At 41.1% G+C, this 20,080-nt stretch overlaps 1 protein-coding gene across 3 annotated transcripts in view; it reads left to right on the top strand.

Annotated features, from left to right (window-relative positions):
- Positions 1–20,080, top strand: part of UAP1 (UDP-N-acetylglucosamine pyrophosphorylase 1) — a 231,064-nt gene that overhangs the window by 84,366 nt on the left and 126,618 nt on the right. For all 3 annotated transcript variants that reach the window (XM_053696349.1, XM_053696348.1, XM_053696350.1), the window contains exons 5-7: positions 12,981–13,174; positions 13,314–13,454; positions 13,708–13,896. In XM_053696349.1, coding sequence (XP_053552324.1) covers positions 12,981–13,174; positions 13,314–13,454; positions 13,708–13,896 — 524 coding nt within the window. The remainder of the gene's footprint in view (positions 1–12,980; positions 13,175–13,313; positions 13,455–13,707; positions 13,897–20,080) is intronic.

Raw genomic sequence — 20,080 nt, 5'->3', positions numbered from 1 at the left:
GGCAAACCAGATCTGGATCTCATGGCGTCTCGCCAGAACGCCAAGCTTCCTTGCTACGGATCCAGGTCCAGGGACCCGGGAGCGGTGCTGATAGATGCTCTGACAGCCCCTTGGGTCTTCAACATGGCTTATGTGTTTCCACCATTTCCGATGCTTCCTCGACTGATTGCCAAGATCAAACAGGAGAGAGCATCGGTGATTCTGATAGCGCCTGCGTGGCCACGCAGGACCTGGTATGCAGACCTAGTGGACATGTCGTCCTGTCCACCATGGTCTCTGCCTCTGAGGCAGGACCTTCTAATTCAGGGTCCTTTCAATCATCCAAATCTAATTTCTCTGAGGCTGACTGCATGGAGATTGAACGCTTGATTCTATCAAGGCGTGGCTTCTCTGAGTCAGTCATTGATACCTTAATACAGGCTCGGAAGCCTGTCACCAGGAAAATCTACCATAAGATATGGCGTAAATATCTTTATTGGTGTGAATCCAAGAGTTACTCATGGAATAAGGTTAGGATTCCTAGGATATTGTCCTTTCTCCAAGAGGGTTTCGACAAAGGCTTATCCGCTAGTTCGTTAAAAGGACAGATTTCTGCTCTGTCTATTCTTCTGCACAAACGTCTGGCAGAAGTTCCAGACGTTCAGGCTTTTTGTCAGGCTTTGGCTAGGATTAAGCCTGTGTTTAAGACTGTTGCTCCGCCGTGGAGCTTAAACTTAGTTCTTAACGTTCTGCAAGGTGTTCCGTTTGAACCCCTTCATTCCGTTGATATCAAGCTGTTATCTTGGAAAGTTCTGTTTTTGATGGCTATTTCCTCGGCTCGAAGAGTCTCTGAGTTATCCGCCTTGCATTGTGATTCTCCTTATCTGATTTTTCATTCAGACAAGGTAGTTCTGCGTACTAAACCCGGGTTCTTACCTAAGGTAGTTTCTAACAGGAATATCAATCAAGAAATTGTTGTTCCATCATTGTGTCCTAACCATTCTTCTAAGAAGGAACGACTTTTGCATAATCTGGATGTAGTCCGTGCCCTAAAGTTCTATTTGCAGGCAACTAAAGATTTTCGTCAAACTTCTTCCCTGTTTGTCGTTTACTCTGGACAAAGGAGAGGTCAAAAAGCTTCGGCTACCTCTCTCTCTTTTTGGCTTCGTAGCATAATACGTTTAGCCTATGAGACTGCTGGACAGCAGCCTCCTGAAAGGATTACAGCTCATTCTACTAGAGCTGTGGCTTCCACCTGGGCCTTTAAAAATGAGGCCTCTGTTGAACAGATTTGCAAGGCTGCAACTTGGTCTTCACTTCACACTTTTTCAAAATTTTACAAATTTGACACTTTTGCTTCTTCGGAGGCTGTTTTTGGGAGAAAGGTTCTACAAGCAGTGTTTCCTTCTGTTTAAAGATCCTGCCTTGTCCCTCCCATCATCCGTGTACTTTTAGCTTTGGTATTGGTATCCCATAAGTAATGGATGACCCGTGGACTGACTACACTTAACAAGAGAAAACATAATTTATGCTTACCTGATAAATTTATTTCTCTTGTAGTGTAGTCAGTCCACGGCCCGCCCTGTCTTTTACGGCAGTTAAAATTTTTTAATTAAACTCCAGTCACCACTGCACCCTATGGCTTCTCCTTTCTCGTCTTGTTTCGGTCGAATGACTGGATATGACATGTGAGGGGAGGAGCTATATAGCAGCTCTGCTTGGGTGATCCTCTTGCAACTTCCTGTTGGGGAAGAGATATAATCCCATAAGTAATGGATGACCCGTGGACTGACTACACTACAAGAGAAATAAATTTATCAGGTAAGCATAAATTATGTTTTTTCTTCTATGATAAGCGCTTCTCAGCATATTGAAGCCCAATTCCTCTCAGAGTACAGTATTTGCCAGAGGGATGTGAAGAGAGTATCGCCTATTGATTTTATGGTTTTTCCTTGCGGGAAATCTTTTCAAGGGTTCTTTGTTATCGGTCGTAGAGATTCATCTCCTACCTCCCTTTTCAGATCGACGATATACTCCTATATACCATTACCTCTGCTGATACTTTTTCAGTACTGGTTATCTGCTATATGTGGATGGGTGTCTTTCGGTAAGTACATATTGTTATTTAAGACACTCCCAGCTATGGTTTGGCGCTTTATGTATTAATATAAAGTTTTAAATATATGTATTTACTTATATTTGCCATGAGTCAGGTCTATGTACAGTATATTTCCCTTTTGCAGTCTAAACCGTTTCAGTATAGGAATCATGTTTGGGAAGTTTATTTAAACTTTTTTCTTATCTGGGGTTTAGTCTTCTTTTTCAATTTGACTCTCATTTTTTTCGGGGGCAAATCTAGGCTTGCGAGGGCAACGGGATCTGGGAATTATTTCAGATGGTTTTAAAATTTGGTACACAGTGCAGCCATTAAGGCCAGTCAAATACTTGTTTGCATGGGGAGAGTTATTGGCAGCAGAAATAGCAAGGTTCCTATGCCACTTTACAGATCATTAGTTAGGCCACATCTGGAATACTGTGTACAGTTCTAGAGACCATATAGAAACTGTCCAAAGGAGGCTGCTAAATAGTACACAGGCTAAAATATAAACGTACAAAGACTCTGACATTAATATGTATAGTTTAGAGGAGAGAAGGGAAGAGGTGACATGATAGAAACTTTCAAATATATGAAAGCACTTTCCACAAAAAAAAACAAATGCCAAACAAGGGTTCACAATCTTAAGTAAGAGGGTAGCTGATTCAGAAGAAATGTGTGGAAGCATTTTTTTTTAACAGAGTGTGGTGGATTCATGGAATAAACTTCCAACTGAGGTGGTAAACACAAACACTGTAAAGACACAAAGATGGTAAACTCCGTACAACCTTTAGGGCTCTGCAGAGTTGACCCCTGTTAAAACAGTCCATATATATATATATATTTTTTTTCTTTGAGATTTCAGTCAGACAATGGCACAGCAGAGTCTTAAATCGCAATGGGGTACTCTAAGCCCTTTAGCAATGAAAGTGGTTGTGACATTCTGATTTTGGTAGGAAGCCATCATTGCATGATTTCAGCAATTCACATTCTGGATGTGGACAATTGGACAGCGGACTTCATCAGTTGTCCGTACCTTCACCTACTACTGCAGTTACCTTGGCAGCTTGTTGTACAAATGTGATTCACAAAGCATACCTAGTAGCATTGAATTCTCCCCCTAAAAGAACTACTGCTAATTCTACCAGAGCAGTCTCCACGTCTTGGGCTTTTAGAAATTTTAAGCTTCTATTGAATAGTTTTGCAAGGCAGCTATTTTATCAGCTTTACATACCTCTACATTGTTAACTGTTTTTTATGCCTTATATTGTGGTGGCCTCATGACTTCACACCTTGTATATAAGATCCTGCATGTAATTATTTGTCAACATATTTATGCTTTCCTGATGAATTTAATTTTCTTTCCAATGGCATGGAGAATCCACAATTCCATTCATTACTGTTGGGAAAATTCACCACCTGGCCACCAGGAGGAGGCAAAGACACCCCAGCCAGAGCTTAAGTATCCCTCCCACTTATCATACTCCCCCAGTCATGCTTTGCCTCTGTAACGTGGAGGATGTGAAGATTGGTGCTCTGAAGAATTTAGGGGTTGATTTATCAAAGGCTTCGCAAGCCTTTCGAGCCACTACGGCTGCAGGTTCTCACAAGAGAACTGGCACGCTGTATTTAACAAGCAGCGGTCATCAAACCACTGCTTCCCTAATCTTTCGCCACCTCTAAATTGGTGAAATTCAATATCCGCAGTCTAGTCCTACCGGGTGATTAACAGCTCCTGCCTACGCATGATTGACTTGCGCGGGCAGGAGGTGGGATTGCACACGAGCGCAAAATAGCGCTTGTGTGCAATGCTGAATTCCGCCAGGGGAATTCAGCCCGCCAGAGGTGGGCTGTGGCAGGCATGGGCGCATATGTGCGCCCCTGTCCGCCTCAGCTTGATAAATTGCCCTCTTAAGTCCTTTAATGGGTAGTCTCCTTTCAAGATAGGACTGGGGTTAATGCTGTGTCCATGTAAACCTCTTAGCAAGAGTATTGGTAGCTGCTGGATTTCACAGGGAACTTCTCTGTCCTCCTTCCAGCAATCTATGCTAACACCCCCACCTGGCAACCAGTGTTAATCTTACACTGCTTTCTTTTCTACCTCAGGTCCCTGTCAGAAGTTGGATGACGCTGTCGGACCTGGAAGGGTAAGTCCTTTATATTTTTATTTATTTTTATCTTTTCCACAGGAACACATCAGTGGAAAGGGCGGACTTCTATAGTGTAGAGATGACACTCCTTTGCCCTCATGAGTGCTCTGGGATCACTTTGTTATATCCTTTTCTCAGGATATTGTTTGAGCAGCCCCGAACTGAGGAATTTGTCTAACAGAGTATAAGCAGACATCTTGGGGGAGTGCTGGATGTCATGCAATGTGGCGCCCTAGATTATGCGTTTCCTTTAGGGCTTTATACTAGCTACTCCGGGCCCTTTGACCTAGCCATTAGGAGCCAGTGCACGTTATTGAGTGCACAGTAAGCAACTATTACGGGCTAGATGAGTGTGGCTCCAACTTTGATTTAGATAGAGGGTTTACATGAGAGCCCCTTCAGGCTATACAATGACAGCTTAATATTAGAGGATAACATTTAAATTTTGAGAGCTAAGAGTTTGCAAAGCCTGCTCTGTACTCCACTTTCCCTACAATACACACATAAAAAGACTGCATGTTTATTCTAGGTCATTTTCCCTCATTCTAACAGGGGTAAGTCCCATTGCAGGCTGATCACATTATCTTGCATACCATGGGATACTGTGTGTTGGGGCGCTGCAGCACGCAAGTGTTTTATGGTTACACTCCTGATATTATATATATATATATATATATATATATATATATATATATATATATATATATATATATATATATATATATTTATTAGTGGCATCAGTGTCTATCACCAAGGGTTAACAACTTTTTTGTCCTCTCTAGTGTTTGGTTCACTAGATCTAAGACTCAATCAAGTACACAATCCCTACGTGCTAATTGGCCAGCTGCGTAATGATAGGCCACAGGGTAAAAGGGTGGCTGGAGGTAAAAGTCCTTGCCGCTGTTTAACAAAGCGGTTACGCTACAGTGCTGTATTGATCAGTTAATCTGCGTTGCAGTCCTTTCTGACTCGCATGGAATTGATGTGGGTTACAGCCTTTCAGTTTTGGTACACAAGCCCTATTTGGTATATTAGGTTTGACATGTGGCGCAGTCCTATTTGTCTCGGAGTATTACGGGTTAGGGCTTGAGATTGGCGGCGGGATGGTTAAAGTGCCCGCCACAGGCCTGTTTTGGCGCATAATTCGCTGGCTCCGTTGTTGGATCTGGAGCGTGCTATTCCTCTGCAGTGTTTTGTTTTTTCACCCGTATGTGTGTCTTAGTGATTCAGCTATTTTATTTTTTGGGAGTTATATATATTCTACCTATTGTGTTTGTGTTTTTTTTTTATGTGTTTCAAGCTTTTATCTTGTAACGGATCAATCCTTTGCTCTGTTTAGCAGGGATTCCTGGTCATTTACTCCCATCTAGTGGCAGCTAGTTCCCTCAAGGAACGGATTTCTGCCCTTTCGGTTTTGTTAAACAAGAAGTTGGCTAACCTACCGGACCTTCAGCCCTTTGTTCAGGCTCTGGTCAGAATCAGGCCTGTGGTTAAATCCGTTGCTCCTCCTTTGAGCCTTTGAAGAACATGAAGCACCAGATTAAGGTTCCATTTGAGCCTATGCATTCTGTTGATATTAAACTTATCTTGGAAAGTTTTTTTTGTTCGCTATTTCTTTTGCTCGTAGAGTTTCAGAATATCTGTCTTACAGTGGGATCCCCCTTATCTTATTTTCCATGTAGATAAGACTGTTCTCCGTGCCAAATTGGGATTTCTTCCCAAAGTGGTCTCTGATTGCAGGATCAATCAGGAGATCATAGTTCCTTCCTTTTGTCCTAATCTTTCTTCTTCTCAGAAGGAACATTTGCTACACTACCTGGATGTGGTGCATGCCTTAAAGTTTTATCTCCAGGCTACCAAGGATTTTAGGCAATCTTCTTCCTTGTTTGTGGTGTACCCTGGTTGGTGCAAGGGTCAAAAAGCCACTGCTGCTACTATTTCCTTTTGGCTGAGGAATATAATTTGTTTGGTTATGAGGAAGCTCGTCAGCAGCCTCCTGAAAGGTTTACAGTTCACTGTTCCCATGCTGTTTTTTCTTTCTGGGCCTTTAAGAAAGCATTAATGAAACAATTAGGTAAGGCGTCCTTTTTGCATACTTTTTCTAAATTTTACAAGTTTGAGGTTTTTGCCTCAGCTGAGGCTTCTTTTCTGAGAAAAGTGCTTCAAGTTGTGGTGCCTTCAGTTTAGGTTTGACTGCCTTTTTCTTTCATGTAATTAGCAAGAGTCCATGAGCTAGTGACGTATGGGATATACATTCCTACCAGGAGGGGCAAAGTTTCCCAAACCTCAAAATGCCTATAAATACACCCCTCACCACACCCACAATTCAGTTTTACAAACTTTGCCTCCTATGGAGGTGGTGAAGTAAGTTTGTGCTAGATTCTACGTTGATATGCGCTCCGCAGCAAGTTGGAGCCCGGTTTTCCTCTCGGCGTGCAGTGAATGTCAGAGGGATGTGAGGAGAGTATTGCCTTTGAATGCAGTGATCTCCTTCTACGGGGTCTATTTCATAGGTTCTCTGTTATCGGTCGTGGAGATTCATCTCTTACCTCCCTTTTCAGATCGACGATATACTCTTATTTATATACCATTTCCTCTGCTGATTCTCGTTTCAGTACTGGTTTGGCTTTCTACAAACATGTAGATGAGTGTCCTGGGGTAAGTAAATCTTATTTTCTGTGACACTCTAAGCTATGGTTGGGCACTTTGTTTATAAAGTTCTAAATATATGTATTCAAACATTTATTTGCCTTGACTCAGAATATTCAACATTCCTTATTTTCAGACAGTCAGTTTCATATTTGGGATAATGCATTTGAATCAATCATTTTTTCTTACCTTAAAAAATTTGACTCTTTTCCTGTGGGCTGTTAGGCTCGCGGGGGCTGAAAATGCTTCATTTTATTGCGTCATTCTTGGCGCGGACTTTTTTGGCGCAAAAAATCTTTTCTGTTTCCGGCGTCATACGTGTCGCTGGAAGTTGCGTCATTTTTTGACGTCCTTTTGCGCCAAAAAATTTTGGCGTTCCGGATGTGGCGTCATTTTTGGCGCCAAAAAGCATTTAGGCGCTAAAAAATATGGGCGTCGCTTTTGTCTCCACATTATTTCAGTCTAATTTTTTCTTTGCTTCTGGTTACTAGAAGCTTGTTCACTGGCATTTTTTCCCATTCCTGAAACTGTCATTTAAGGAATTTGATCAATTTTGCTTTATATGTTGTTTTTCCTCTTACATATTGCAAGATGTCTCACGTTGCATCTGAGTCAGAAGATACTTCAGGAAAACCGCTGTCTAGTGCTGGAACTACCAAAGCTAAGTGTATCTGCTGTAAACTTTTGGTAGCTATTCCTCCGGCTGTTGTTTGTATTAATTGTCATGACAAACTTGTTAATGCAGATAATATTTCCTTTAGTAATGTACCATTGCCTGTTGCAGTTCCTTCAACATCTAAGGTGCAGAATGTTCCTGATAACATAAGAGATTTTGTTTCTGAATCCATCAAGAAGGCTATGTCTGTTATTTCTCCTTCTAGTAAACATAAAAAATCTTTTAAAACTTCTCTCTCTACAGATGAATTTTTAAATGAACATCATCATTCTGATTCTGATGACTCTTCTGGTTCAGAGGATTCTGTCTCAGAGATTGATGCTGATAAATCTTCATATTTATTTAAAATGGAATTTATTCGTTCTTTACTCAAAGAAGTACTAATTGCTTTAGAAATGGAGGATTCTGGTCCTCTTGATACTAATTCTAAACGTTTAGATAAGGTATTTAAATATCCTGTGGTTATTCCAGAAGTTTTTCCTGTTCCTAATGCTATTTCTGAAGTAATTTCCAGAGAATGGGATAAATTGGGTAATTCATTTACTCCTTCTAAACGTTTTAAGCAATTATATCCTGTGCCGTCTGTCAGATTAGAATTTTGGGACAAAATCCCTAGAGTTGATGGGGCTATTTCTACCCTTGCTAAACGTACTACTATTCCTACGTCAGATGGTACTTCGTTTAAGGATCCTTTAGATAGGAAAATTGAATCCTTTCTAAGAAAAGCTTATCTGTGTTCAGGTAATCTTCTTAGACCTGCTATATCATTGGCTGATGTTGCTGCAGCTTCAACTTTTTGGTTGGAAACTTTAGCGCAACAAGTAACAGATCATGATTCTCATAATATTATTATTCTTCTTCAGCATGCTAATAATTTTATCTGTGATGCCATTTTTGATATTATCAGAGTGGATGTCAGGTTTATGTCTCTAGCTATTTTAGCTAGAAGAGCTTTATGGCTTAAGACTTGGAATGCTGATATGGCTTCTAAATCAACTCTACTTTCCATTTCTTTCCAGGGTAACAAATTATTTGGTTCTCAGTTGGATTCTATTATCTCAACTGTTACTGGTGGGAAAGGATCTTTTTTACCACAGGATAAAAAATCTAAGGGTAAAAACAGGGCTAATAATCGTTTTCGTTCCTTTCGTTTCAACAAAGAACAAAAGCCTGATCCTTCATCCTCAGGAGCAGTTTCAGTTTGGAAACCATCTCCAGTCTGGAATAAATCCAAGCCTTCTAGAAAGGCAAAGCCTGCTTCTAAGTCCACATGAAGGTGCGGCCCTCATTCCAGCTCAGCTGGTAGGGGGCAGGTTACGTTTTTTCAAAGAAATTTGCATCAATTCTGTTCACAATCTTTGGATTCAGAACATTGTTTCAGAAGGGTACAGAATTGGTTTCAAGATGAGACCTCCTGCAAAGAGATTTTTTCTTTCCCGTGTCCCAGTAAATCCAGTGAAAGCTCAAGCATTTCTGAATTGTGTTTCAGATCTAGAGTTGGCTGGAGTAATTATGCCAGTTCCAGTTCCGGAACAGGGGATGGGGTTTTATTCAAATCTCTTCATTGTACCAAAGAAGGAGAATTCCTTCAGACCAGTTCTGGATCTAAAAATATTGAATCGTTATGTAAGGATACCAACGTTCAAAATGGTAACTGTAAGGACTATCTTGCCTTTTGTTCAGCAAGGGCATTATATGTCCACAATAGATTTACAGGATGCATATCTGCATATTCCGATTCATCCAGATCATTATCAGTTCCTGAGATTCTCTTTTCTGGACAAGCATTACCAGTTTGTGGCTCTGCCGTTTGGCCTAGCTACAGCTCCAAGAATTTTTACAAAGGTTCTCGGTGCCCTTCTGTCTGTAATCAGAGAACAGGGTATTGTGGTATTCCTTATTTGGACGATATCTTGGTACTTGCTCAGTCTTTACATTTAGCAGAATTTCATACGAATCGACTTGTGTTGTTTCTTCAAGATCATGGTTGGAGGATCAATTTACCAAAAAGTTCATTGATTCCTCAGACAAGGGTAACCTTTCTGGGTTTCCAGATAGATTCAGTGTCCATGACTCTGTCTTTAACAGACAAGAGACGTCTAAAATTGATTTCAGCTTGTCGAAACCTTCAGTCACAATCATTCCCTTCGGTAGCCTTATGCATGGAAATTCTAGGTCTTATGACTGCTGCATCGGACGCGATCCCCTTTGCTCGTTTTCACATGCGACCTCTTCAGCTCTGTATGCTGAATCAATGGTGCAAGGATTACACAAAGATATCTCAATTAATATCTTTAAAACCGATTGTACGACACTCTCTAACGTGGTGGACAGATCACCATCGTTTAATTCAGGGGGCTTCTTTTGTGCTTCCGACCTGGACTGTAATTTCAACAGATGCAAGTCTCACAGGTTGGGGAGCTGTGTGGGGATCTCTGACGGCACAAGGAGTTTGGGAATCTCAGGAGGTGAGATTACCGATCAATATTTTGGAACTCCGTGCAATTTTCAGAGCTCTTCAGTTTTGGCCTCTTCTGAAGAGAGAATCGTTCATTTGTTTTCAGACAGACAATGTCACAACTGTGGCATACATCAATCATCAAGGAGGGACTCACAGTCCTCTGGCTATGAAAGAAGTATCTCGAATTTTGGTTTGGGCGGAATCCAGCTCCTGTCTAATCTCTGCGGTTCATATCCCAGGTATAGACAATTGGGAAGCGGATTATCTCAGTCGCCAAACGTTGCATCCGGGCGAATGGTCTCTTCACCCAGAGGTATTTCTTCAGATTGTTCAAATGTGGGAACTTCCAGAAATAGATCTGATGGCGTCTCATCTAAACAAGAAACTTCCCAGGTATCTGTCCAGATCCCGGGATCCTCAGGCGGAGGCAGTGGATGCATTATCACTTCCTTGGAAGTATCATCCTGCCTATATCTTTCCGCCTCTAGTTCTTCTTCCAAGAGTAATCTCCAAGATTCTGAAGGAATGCTCGTTTGTTCTGCTGGTAGCTCCGGCATGGCCTCACAGGTTTTGGTATGCGGATCTTGTCCGGATGGCCTCTTGCCAACCATGGACTCTTCCGTTAAGACCAGACCTTCTGTCGCAAGGTCCTTTTTTCCATCAGGATCTGAAATCCTTAAATTTAAAGGTATGGAGATTGAACGCTTGATTCTTGGTCAAAGAGGTTTCTCTGACTCTGTGATTAATACTATGTTACAGGCTCGTAAATCTGTATCTAGAGAGATATATTATAGAGTCTGGAAGACTTATATTTCTTGGTGTCTTTCTCATCATTTTTCTTGGCATTCTTTTAGAATACCGAGAATTTTACAATTTCTTCAGGATGGTTTAGATAAGGGTTTGTCCGCAAGTTCCTTGAAAGGACAAATCTCTGCTCTTTCTGTTCTTTTTCACAGAAAGATTGCTATTCTTCCTGATATTCATTGTTTTGTACAAGCTTTGGTTCGTATAAAACCTGTCATTAAGTCAATTTCTCCTCCTTGGAGTTTGAATTTGGTTCTGGGGGCTCTTCAAGCTCCTCCGTTTGAACCTATGCATTCTTTGGACATTAAATTACTTTCTTGGAAAGTTTTGTTCCTTTTGGCAATCTCTTCTGCCAGAAGAGTTTCTGAATTATCTGCTCTTTCTTGTGAGTCTCCTTTTCTGATTTTTCATCAGGATAAGGCGGTGTTGCGAACTTCTTTTGAATTTTTACCTAAAGTTGTGAATTCCAACAACATTAGTAGAGAAATTGTGGTTCCTTCATTATGTCCTAATCCTAAGAATTCTAAGGAGAAATCGTTGCATTCTTTGGATGTTAGAGCTTTGAAATATTATGTTGAAGCTACTAAGACTTTCCGAAAGACTTCTAGTCTATTTGTCATCTTTTCCGGTTCTAGAAAAGGCCAGAAAGCTTCTGCCATTTCTTTGGCATCTTGGTTGAGATCTTTAATTCATCTTGCCTATGTTGAGTCGGGTAAAACTCCGCCTCAGAGGATTACAGCTCATTCTACTAGGTCAGTTTCTACTTCCTGGGCATTTAGGAATGAAGCTTCGATTGATCAGATTTGCAAAGCAGCAACTTGGTCCTCTTTGCATACTTTTACTAAATTCTACCATTTTGATGTATTTTCTTCTTCTGAAGCAGTTTTTGGTAGAAAAGTACTTCAGGCAGCGGTTTCAGTTTGAATCTTCTGCTTATGTTTTTCATTAAACTTTATTTTGGGTGTGGATTATTTTCAGCAGGAATTGGCTGTCTTTATTTTATCCCTCCCTCTCTAGTGACTCTTGCGTGGAAAGATCCACATCTTGGGTAATCATTATCCCATACGTCACTAGCTCATGGACTCTTGCTAATTACATGAAAGAAAACATAATTTATGTAAGAACTTACCTGATAAATTCATTTCTTTCATATTAGCAAGAGTCCATGAGGCCCGCCCTTTTTTTGTGGTGGTTATGATTTTGTATAAAGCACAATTATTCCAATTCCTTATTTTTTATGCTTTCGCACTTTATCACCCCACTTCTTGGCTATTCGTTAAACTGAATTGTGGGTGTGGTGAGGGGTGTATTTATAGGCATTTTGAGGTTTGATAAACTTTGCCCCTCCTGGTAGGAATGTATATCCCATACGTCACTAGCTCATGGACTCTTGCTAATATGAAAGAAATGAATTTATCAGGTAAGTTCTTACATAAATTATGTTTTTTCCCTCCCTGTCCATTCTGTGTCCTCTCTGGCTTGGGTATTGGTTTCCCAACAGTAATGAATGAAATCGTGGACTTTTCATGCCATTGGAAAGAAAACAAAATTTATACTTGATAAATTATTTTCTTTCCTGGCATGCAGAGTCCACAACCCGCCCTGATTTATTTTTAAGGCGGATTTTTTTTTATTATTTTTTTTTATTAACCTTCAGGCACCTTCATACCTCTAGTGTTTCTCCTACCTTTTCCTTATTCCATCAGCTGAATGAATGGGGGACTCTGGGAAGTGGGAGGGGTAAGCTCTGGCTGGGGTGGCCAGATAGTGAATTTTTCTTTTTGCCAGGTAAGAAAACAATTTATCGGGTAAGCATAAATTTTGTTTCTTTCATAATGGGGGAAGAGTCGACGAGAGCTGCCCTTGTTTTTCCATAACAGTTGACAGCAGCACCAGTTTGCACTTCTTTCTTTGCCTTCCTTTTTCTCCTTTCTCGTGGCCATGTATATGCCTAAGGACTTAATGTAAACTGTGTGGGATTAAAGCTCTGTTGTGTGGGTTGTTTTGCTTTTTCCTTAAGGGCTTGGCTTTAATCTCACATATGGACTCTCATAAAAACAAATGTATTGTTTTTTTTTTTTTTGGGGGGGGGGTGGTTCTTCTTGCTTTGATATTGGGGCTTCGTCTGCTGCAAAGTAACAATTACTTTCTTTGTTGTCCTGATAGGTTGTGGAGAAGATGAACCCAACAGAGCCAGTGGGTGTTGTTTGCCGAGTGGATGGTTTGTATCAAGTGGTGGAATACAGTGAGATCACATTGGATACAGCACAAAAACGCAGCACAGATGGACGTCTCCAATATAATGCCGGAAATATAGCCAATCATTTCTTCACACTAAAGTTCTTGAAGGAGGTTGTGGAGTAAGAGCCCTTACTGTGGGTTAGGGGTACAGATCATACAACATATAAAGCTATATTATGCCTTGGAGAGGGTACATTTTAAAGAAGCTATCTTTGCAAAGGTGGACTTTTATATTTAACTGCATGCCATCTCCTGCAGGATCCATGAACCCCAACTGCAGCATCATGTGGCGGTTAAGAAGATCCCCTACGTGAACATCTATGGTGCACACATTCACCCAGATAAACCCAATGGAATAAAAATGGAGAAATTTGTGTTTGACATTTTCCAGTTTGCAAAGTAAGTTGGAGAGAATATTAGGTGAGTGCTTATAAATGGCTAGCATAATTCTCTGCTGTGGCTTATTTCTGTTACTATGCGCCTTTCAATACACCCAACCTGCTCATCCACCTGTAGCCAATTACTTTGTACATTAACAATTTACATTTTATGTTTTAGAGACCTAACTAGCCTATTCAATGTAGAAAGGCCCACAAACGATCCACCTGTTTTTCTTCCTGTTCTAATGACATTAATGCTTTTTCATTCACAGAAAGTTTGTGGTATTTGAAGTGCTGCGAGAAGAAGAATTTTCCCCTCTGAAGAATGTAGACAGCCATAATGGAAAAGATAATCCTACCACCGCCCGTCATGCCCTCATGTCTCTTCATCACTGTTGGGTCCTTAATGCTGGGGGACACTTTGTTGATGAAAATGGGGCTCGTATTCCAGCAATCCCGCTGTAAGTGACTTGAGCTGTTTTACAAATGTTGGGTCATACAGGCTTTACAACCCAGTGAGCCAAAGCTGTTAGAATTTTACAGACCTCAGTCCAATAAGGTAAGGAAATTGAGATTGAATTGAGATTCCACCCATTACATATGGCACTAGGGACATCTCATTTTGCTGCCTTAAACTCAGCACGTAGACGATAGATTTATTTCTATATGTATACTGAAGGCCTTGTCTTTTATTGTGTGTGTGTGTGGTTTGTTTCTCATTTTATTCTTTGCAGCTTCTAAATTTTATATAGGTTTTTCCACCACTGACTTAACACCAAGGCGTTAGAACTGAACGGTTCATTGCTGTATACATTGTATGTAATTTTTTTTTTTTTTTAAGATTTAGTTCTGTGCGCACTTATATTGGTTAGAAATATCCCAGAAACTCTCTAATCCTTCTTGTTCCCCACAAATTAAATAATAGAAGTGAATTGGAAAGTTGTTTAAAATTGTATTCTCTATCTGAATCATGAAAGAACATTTCTTTCATGTAATTAGCAAGAGTCCATGAGCTAGTGACGTATGGGATATACATTCCTACAAGGAGGGGCAAAGTTTCCCAAACCTCAAAATGCCTACAAATACACCCCTCACCACACCCACAATTCAGTTTTTACAAACTTTGCCTCCCATGGAGGTGGTGAAGTAAGTTTGTGCTAGATTCTACGTTGATATGCGCTTCGCAGAAGGCTGAAGCCCGGTTTTCCTCTCAGAGTGCAGTGAATGTCAGAGGGATGTGAATTGAGTATTGCCTATTTGAACACCATGGTCTTCCTCTAGGGGATCTATTTCATAGGTTCTCTGTTATCGGTCGTAGAGATTTCTTCTCCTACCTCCCTTTTCAGATCGACGATATACTCTTGTATACCATTACCTCTACTGATTCTCGTTTCAGTACTGGTTTGGCTTTCTACTATATGTAGATGAGTGTCTTAGGGTAAGTAAGTCTTATTTCTCTTCATGACACTCAAAGCTATGGTTGGGCACTTTATATGTAAAGTTCTAAATATATGTGTTTAAACTTATATTTGCCATGATTCAGGATAATCGGTATTCCTTCTTCAGACTGCCAGTTTCATTTTTTTGGGAAAATGCATATAAATTTTATTTTTTCTTACCTTAAAATTTTCAATTGACTTTTCTAAATTGCGGGCTCGCAGGTGCAGAAAATGCTTCTATTTATTGCGTCATTTTTGGCGCAAGACTTTTTTGGCGCAAAATTTCCGTCATTTCTGGCATCATAGTTGGCGCCGGAAGTTTTCACGTAATTGCGTCATTTTTTGATGTATGTGTATTGCGGACGTCTTTTTGGCGCCAAAAATGTGGGCGTCATACTTGGCGCCAGTTTTTTTCACATTATTTCAGTCTCACTTTTTAGTTGCTTCTGGTTTTCTAGAGGCTTGTTTCATTTTGCATTTTTTCCCATTCCTGAAACTGCCATTTAAGGAATTTGATAATTTTGCTTTATATGTTATTTTTTCTTTTACATATTGCAAGATGTCACTACCTGACCCTGGATCAGAATCTACTTCTGGAAAAGCGCTACCTGATGTCGGTTCTACCAAAGCTAAGTGCATTTGTTGTAAACTTTTGGTAACTGTTCCTCCGGCTGTAGTTTGTGTTAGTTGTCATGATAAGCTATCAAACGCAGATAGCATTTCCATTAGTAATAATCCATTACCTGTTGTTGTTCCTTCAACATCTAATGTTCAGGATGTTCCTGTTAATGTTAAAGAATTTGTTTCTAATTCTATTCGGAAGGCTCTGTCTGTTATTCCTCTTCCTAGTAAACGTAAGAGGTCTTTTAAAACTTCTCATATTTCAGATGAATTTTTAAATGACCACCATCATTCTGACTTATCTATTTCTGATGAGGATCTATCTGGTTCAGAAGATTTTGCCTCAGATATTGACACTGGTAAATCTTCATATTTGTTTAAGATGGAGTTTATTCGTTCTTTACTTAAAGAAGTGTTGATTGCATTAGATATGGAGGAGTCTAGTCCTCTTGATATTAAAACTACTAAGCGTTTAAATTCAGTTTTTAAACCTCGTAGTTATTCCAGAAGTTTTTACAGTTCCTGATGCTATTTCAGAAATTATTTCTAGGGAATGGAATAATCTGGGTACTTCATTTACTCCTTCTCCAAGGTTTTAGAAATTGTACCTTTCTCTTGTTAAGTGTATCCAGTCCACGGATCATGCATTACTTGTGGGATATTCTCCTTCCCAACAGGAAGTTGCAAGAGGATCACCCACAGCAGAGCTGCTATATAGCTCCTCCCCTCACTGCCATATCCAGTCATTCTCTTGCAACTCTCAACTAAGATGGAAGTCGTAAAAGGACTGTGGTGTTTTATGCTTAGTTTATTTCTTCAATCAAAAGTTTGTTATTTTTAAATGGTACCGGAGTGTACTGTTTATCTCAGGCAGTATTTAGAAGAAGAATCTGCCTGCGTTTTCTATGATCTTAGCAGAAGTAACTAAGATCCTTTGCTGTTCTTACATATTCTGAGGAGTGAGGTAACTTCAGAGGGGGAATAGCGTGCAGGTTTTCCTGTAATAAGGTGTGCAGTTAAAATATTTTTCTAGGGATGGAATTTGCTAGAAAATGCTGCTGATACCGAAGTAATGTAAGTAAAGCCTTAAATGCAGTGATAGCGACTGGTATCAGGCTTATTAATAGAGATACATACTCTTATAAAAGTGTATTTTAAAACGTTTGCTGGCATGTTTAATCGTTTTTTACATATGTTTGGTGATAAAACTTATTGGGGCCTAGTTTTTTCCACATGGCTGGCTTGAATTTTGCCTAGAAACAGTTCCCTGAGGCTTCCCACTGTTGTAATATGAGTGGGAGGGGCCTATTTTGGCGTTTTTTTGAACAGCAAAAATTACAGACACAGACATCCAGCTTCTTCCTGCATGATCCAGGACTTATCTGAAGGGCTCAAAAGTCGTATTGAGGGAGGTAAAAAGCCACAGTAGAGCTGTGGCAGTTGTTGTGACTGTTTAAAAAACGTTTTTGTCATTTGTTATTCCGTTTTTGGTATTAAGGGGTTAATCATCCATTTGCAAGTGGGTGCAATGCTCTGCTAACTTATTACATACACTGTAAAAATTTCGTTAGTGTAACTGCATTTTTTCACTGTTATTTCAAAATTTGGGAAAATGTGTGTTTCTTAAAGGCGCAGTAACGTTTTTTATATTGCTTGTAAACTTGTTTTAAAGTGTTTTCCAAGCTTGCTAGTCTCATTGCTAGTCTGTTTAAACATGTCTGACACAGAGGAACCTACTTGTTGATTATGTTTGAAAGCCATGGTGGAGCCCCATAGGAGAATGTGTACTAAATGTATTGATTTCACCTTAAACAGTAAAGATCAGTCTTTATCTATAAAAGAATTATCACCAGAGGGTTCTGTCGAGGGGGAAGTTATGCCGACTAACTCTCCCCACGTGTCAGACCCTTCGCCTCCCGCTCAGGGGACGCACGCTAATATGGCGCCAATTACATCAGGGACGCCCATAGCGATTACCTTGCAGGACATGGCTGCAATCATGAATAATACCCTGTCAGAGGTATTATCTAGATTGCCTGAATTAAGAGGCAAGCGCGATAGCTCTGGGGTTAGGAGAGATACAGAGCGCGCAAATGCTGTTAGAGCCATGTCTGATACTGCGTCACAGTATGCAGAACATGAGGACGGAGAGCTTCAGTCTGTGGGTGACATCTCTGACTCGGGGAAACCTGATTCAGAGATTTCTAATTTTAAATTTAAGCTTGAGAACCTCTGTGTATTGCTTGGGGAGGTATTAGCTGCTCTGAATGACTGTAACACAGTTGCAATTCCAGAGAAATTGTGTAGGCTGGATAGATACTATGCGGTGCCGGTGTGTACTGACGTTTTTCCTATACCTAAAAGGCTTACAGAAATTATTAGCAAGGAGTGGGATAGACCCGGTGTGCCCTTTTCCCCCCCTCCTATATTTAGAAAAATGTTTCCAATAGACGCCACTACACGGGACTTATGGCAGACGGTCCCTAAGGTGGAGGGAGCAGTTTCTACTTTAGCAAAGCGTACCACTATCCCGGTTGAGGACAGTTGTGCTTTTTTGATCCAATGGATAAAAAATTGGAGGGTTACATTAAGAAAATGTTTATTCAACAAGGTTTTATTTTACAGCCCCTTGCATGCATTGCGCCTGTCACTGCTGCGGCGGCATTCTGGTTTGAGGCCCTGGAAGAGGCCATCCAGACAGCTCCATTGAATGAAATTATTGACAAGCTTAGAACGCTTAAGCTAGCTAACTCATTTGTTTCTGATGCCATTGTTCATTTGACTAAACTAACGGCTAAGAATTCCGGATTCGCCATCCAGGCACGTAGGGCGCTATGGCTTAAATCCTGGTCAGCTGACGTGACTTCGAAGTCTAAATTACTCAACATTCCTTTCAAGGGGCAGACCTTATTCGGGCCTGGCTTGAAGGAAATTATTGCTGACATTACTGGAGGCAAGGGTCATACCCTTCCTCAGGACAGGGCCAAATCAAAGGCCAAACAGTCTAATTTTCGTGCCTTTCGAAATTTCAAGGCAGGAGCAGCATCAACTTCCTCCGCTTCAAAACAAGAGGGAACTGTTGCTCATTCCAGACAGGCCTGGAAACCTAACCAGTCCTGGAACAAGGGCAAGCAGGCCAGAAAGCCTGCTGCTGCCCCCAAGACAGCATGAAGGAACGGCCCCCTATCCGGAAACGGATCTAGTGGGGGGCAGACTTTCTCTTTTCACCCAGGCGTGGGCAAGAGATGTTCAGGATCCCTGGGCGTTGGAGATCATATCTCAGGGATATCTTCTGGACTTCAAAGCTTCTCCTCCACAAGGGAGATTTCATCTTTCAAGGTTATCAGCAAACCAGATAAAGAAAGAGGCATTCCTAAGCTGTGTGCAAGACCTCCTAGTAATGGGAGTGATCCATCCAGTTCCGCGGACAGAACAAGGACAGGGATTTTATTCAAATCTGTTTGTGGTTCCCAAGAAAGAGGGAACCTTCAGACCAATCTTGGATCTAAAGATCTTAAACAAATATCTGAGTTCCATCATTCAAAATGGAAACTATTCGGACCATCCTACCCATGATCCAAGAGGGTCAGTACATGACCACAGTGGACTTAAAGGATGCCTACCTTCACATACCGATTCACAAAGATCATCATCGGTTCCTAAGGTTTGCCTTTCTAGACAGGCATTACCAATTTGTAGCTCTTCCCTTTGGGTTGGCCACTGCCCCGAGAATTTTTACAAAGGTTCTGGGCTCACTTCTGGCGGTTCTAAGACCGCGAGGCATAGCGGTGGCTCCGTATCTAGACGACATCCTGATACAGGCGTCAAGCTTTCAAATTGCCAAGTCTCATACAGAGATAGTTCTGGCATTTCTGAGGTCGCATGGGTGGAAAGTGAACGTGGAAAAGAGTTCTCTATCACCACTCACAAGAGTCTCCTTCCTAGGGACTCTTATAGATTCTGTAGAGATGAAAATTTACCTGACGGAGTCCAGGTTATCAAAACTTCTAAATGCTTGCCGTGTCCTTCATTCCATTCCACGCCCGTCAGTGGCTCAGTGCATGGAAGTAATCGGCTTAATGGTAGCGGCAATGGACATAGTGCCATTTGCGCGCCTGCATCTCAGACCGCTGCAATTATGCATGCTCAGTCAGTGGAATGGGGATTACTCAGATTTGTCCCCTCTACTAAATCTGGATCAAGAGACCAGAGATTCTCTTCTCTGGTGGCTTTCTCGGGTCCATCTGTCCAAGGGTATGACCTTTCGCAGGCCAGATTGGACGATTGTAACAACAGATGCCAGCCTTCTAGGTTGGGGCGCAGTCTGGAACTCCCTGAAGGCTCAGGGATCGTGGACTCAGGAGGAGAAACTCCTCCCAATAAATATTCTGGAGTTAAGAGCAATATTCAATGCTCTTCTAGCTTGGTCTCAGTTAGCAACACTGAGGTTCATCAGATTTCAGTCGGACAACATCACGACTGTGGCTTACATCAACCATCAAGGGGGAACCAGGAGTTCCCTAGCGATGTTAGAAGTCTCCAAGATAATTCGCTGGGCAGAGTCTCACTCTTGCCACCTGTCAGC

This window comes from Bombina bombina, unplaced genomic scaffold (genome assembly GCF_027579735.1).
Source record: "Bombina bombina isolate aBomBom1 unplaced genomic scaffold, aBomBom1.pri scaffold_452, whole genome shotgun sequence".
Classification (NCBI taxonomy): Eukaryota; Metazoa; Chordata; class Amphibia; order Anura; family Bombinatoridae; genus Bombina; species Bombina bombina.
The sequence above is the reverse complement of the archived record's forward strand: the minus strand, read 5'-3'. Positions and strand labels throughout refer to the sequence as shown.